Raw genomic sequence first — 3,050 nt, 5'->3', positions numbered from 1 at the left:
AAAAAAAATTTAACCAGAATTTTTTTTATTGAGGTGAGATTAACATAAAACTGACCATTTTTAAATGAACAATTGAATACATTTCACACCTTCACAATGTTGTACAGCCATCAACTCTAACTCCAAAACATTTTCATTACCTGAAAAGAAAACCTCTTACCCATTAAGCAGCTTCCTTCCCTCCCGTCCCTGGCAACCACCAATCTGTGTTGTCTGTTTTCTAGATATTTCATAGAAACAGAATCATACCGTATGTAACTTTTTGTGTCAGGCTTCTTTCACTTAGCATGATATTTTTGAGGTTCATCCACATGGTGGATGTGTCAGTACTTCTTCCTTTTTACGAGTGCATAATGTTCCATTCTGTCATGTACCACAGTTTGTTTCTCCGTTCATCCATTGACGGGCATTTTGGGAATGCCGAGACAGGTGGATCACCTGAGGTCAGGAGTTTGAGACCAGCCTGGCCAACATGGTGAAACGCTGTCTCTACTAAAAATACAAAAATTAGCCAGGTGTGGTGGCATGTGCCTGTAATCCCAGCTACTTGGGAGGCTGAGGCAGGAGAATTGCTTGAACCTGGGTGGTGGAGGTTACAGTGAGGCAAGATCACACCACTGCACTCCAGCCTGGGCGATAAAAAGGTTTGAACTCAAGAGCAAAACTAATGATGTATGTCTCCATCCCATGCACCAAACTCAATGCCTAAGGTGTCCTCTCGAAGAAAATTTGTTCTTTTTTTTTTTTTTAAGATGGGTTTCACCATGATGGCCAGGCTGGTCTTGAACTCCTGACCTCAGGTGATCCACCCACCTCAGCCTCCCACAGTGCTAGGATTACAGGCATGAGCCACCGTGCCTGGCCTGAAAATTTGTTAAATTTAAGTTGATCAATCAAGACCAAGCTAAAATCATTTTTTTAAATGGAAGTCCAGCTCAGTTCCTTCCGCCTACTCCTTTAGAATTCCCCTTGAAACGACTCTCTAACCCACAATTACTGGCTTCCTCTGAACATCTATGGCAAATGATGTTGCATATTTTTGTACATAATAATGTATTTCTTGTTTCCTCCCAATGAAACTGAAAGCACTGTAAGAGCCCACACAGAGTAAATGCTCAAGAAATATTCATTGCATTGAACTTTGATTTGGATTGCCATATTTTTCAGCTATGTGGACTAACGTTGCCCTGTTCTTGCCTCCCCAGGGGACATTCTGGTGTTCCTGGACAGCCACTGTGAGGTGAACAGAGTATGGCTGGAGCCCCTGCTGCATGCCATTGCCAAGGACCCCAAAATGGTGGTGTGCCCCGTGATAGATGTCATTGATTATAGAACCCTGAAGTATAAGCCCTTTCCTGTTGTAAGGGGAGCTTTTGACTGGAACCTACAATTTAAATGGGATAATGTTTTATCTTATGAGATGGATGGACCAGAAGGACCTACTAAACCAATCCGGTGAGATTTCTTCTGCTTTTGGGAAAATATAGCATATGTGTATTGAGCCCTGGGGGGAAAAGCCTCCAGAGATTATACTTTCAAGCTATCGAGCTTAATGAAAATGTTTTGTTACTTGTTTCTAGAAGTCTTCAATACAATAATAGAATTATTGTCAATAGAATCACTTAGTACTCAATATCTAATATGATATGACATTTATCTTCACATGATCTATAACTTTTTGATTCCCTGGTACTGAACACAATAGTATATGGATTCAATCATGACTTTGAGGGGCAATATTTCATTTTGACTAAAAGCTCAAGTCAAGCAGACCTAGTTTGCAGGAGGGACTCCATCATTTGTTAGCTGTTTAGGGCTTCCATGTACAGTTGCACCAGCTGTGCACTGCACATCTCCAGGAGGCACTGTTCACACAAAGACCACAAGCTCAGTGGCATATCTGGAGCTGTACATTAGGACAGCCCTCGGCACAATTACCTCTCTCAGCTTCAGTGTCCTCATCTGTAAAACAGTGATAATAGTAATTAACACATGCCTCTTAGGATTGTCGAGGTGATTAAATGAGCCAATACATGTAAAACACATAGCATAAGGCTTGACACAGAGAGATGATCTGATCAATATCAACATCAGGTATTGGTAATGCCACAGGCTTCGGAACAAAGATGAACAAAGGTGTACTTTATTTTAATAAAATGTAATATGTAGAAATCTTGTCTTCATAAAAACGAAAACAGCATTAATCTGTAGAGTTATCTCAAAATAATTTTACATAAAGTTACTTTTAGTAAGAAATAGCTATGGTGTTCCAATTGGCCTATAATTTTTGTAATATTTCCATAATATTCCAATATTTACACAAACTTGGCTTATAATTTTTGTAACATTTCCATACCTCACATATAAAATATGTTTAGACTGTAATGTAAAGATAACTGATACTCAACAGGGAAACTGTATTCCTAATATTTATTTGCTAAATGGTAAAATGTTTAGAATTCTAATACACTGCTTGTGTGTATATACATTGGTTCCTCCTTTTTGAAAACAATTTGGCAATGCAAATTAAGAGTCTTACAAATATCCTTATTCTTTGATGCAGTAATCCACTTACTTGATTTGAAAAGAGTCAGAATAAGCTTGGAGATGTATATAGTGTCAATGTTTATACTAATAAAAAACTGAAAACAACATAAAAATTCAATAGTATTGAAATGGGTAAAAAAATAAAGTATATTCATTTTTGTAGACTATCACATAATCATTAAAAGTTAAGTTTTCAAGGTCTAATTAACTAGAAAGAAAACTTCTCATATGTTCAATTAAAAAATTAAACCATAAAAAATTTTCTGTCAGTATGCCTTTGTGATTATATTGTACATATTACATGTAATATATATTATACACATTATATATATCATAATCATGTTACATTAAAATATATAATAGATATAAGAAAAAAATTTTTAAGGCCGGGCGCGGTGGCTCACACCTGTAATCCCAGCACTTTGGGAGGCCGAGGCGGGTGGATCATGAGGTCAAGAGATCAAGATCATCCTGGTCAGCATGGTGAAACCCCGTCTCTACTA

General features: G+C 37.5%; 1 protein-coding gene across 3 annotated transcripts in view; it reads left to right on the top strand.

Moving 5' to 3' along the window:
• LOC108297313 (polypeptide N-acetylgalactosaminyltransferase like 5) overlaps window positions 1–3,050 on the top strand; it is a 72,531-nt gene that overhangs the window by 46,359 nt on the left and 23,122 nt on the right. For all 3 annotated transcript variants that reach the window (XM_037735501.1, XM_037735495.1, XM_017520025.2), the window contains one exon: window positions 1,206–1,455. In XM_037735501.1, coding sequence (XP_037591429.1) covers window positions 1,206–1,455 — 250 coding nt within the window. The remainder of the gene's footprint in view (window positions 1–1,205; window positions 1,456–3,050) is intronic.

Source organism: Cebus imitator, unplaced genomic scaffold (genome assembly GCF_001604975.1).
Source record: "Cebus imitator isolate Cc_AM_T3 unplaced genomic scaffold, Cebus_imitator-1.0 Scaffold20, whole genome shotgun sequence".
In the NCBI taxonomy this organism is placed as follows: Eukaryota; Metazoa; Chordata; class Mammalia; order Primates; family Cebidae; genus Cebus; species Cebus imitator.
The sequence above is the reverse complement of the archived record's forward strand: the minus strand, read 5'-3'. Positions and strand labels throughout refer to the sequence as shown.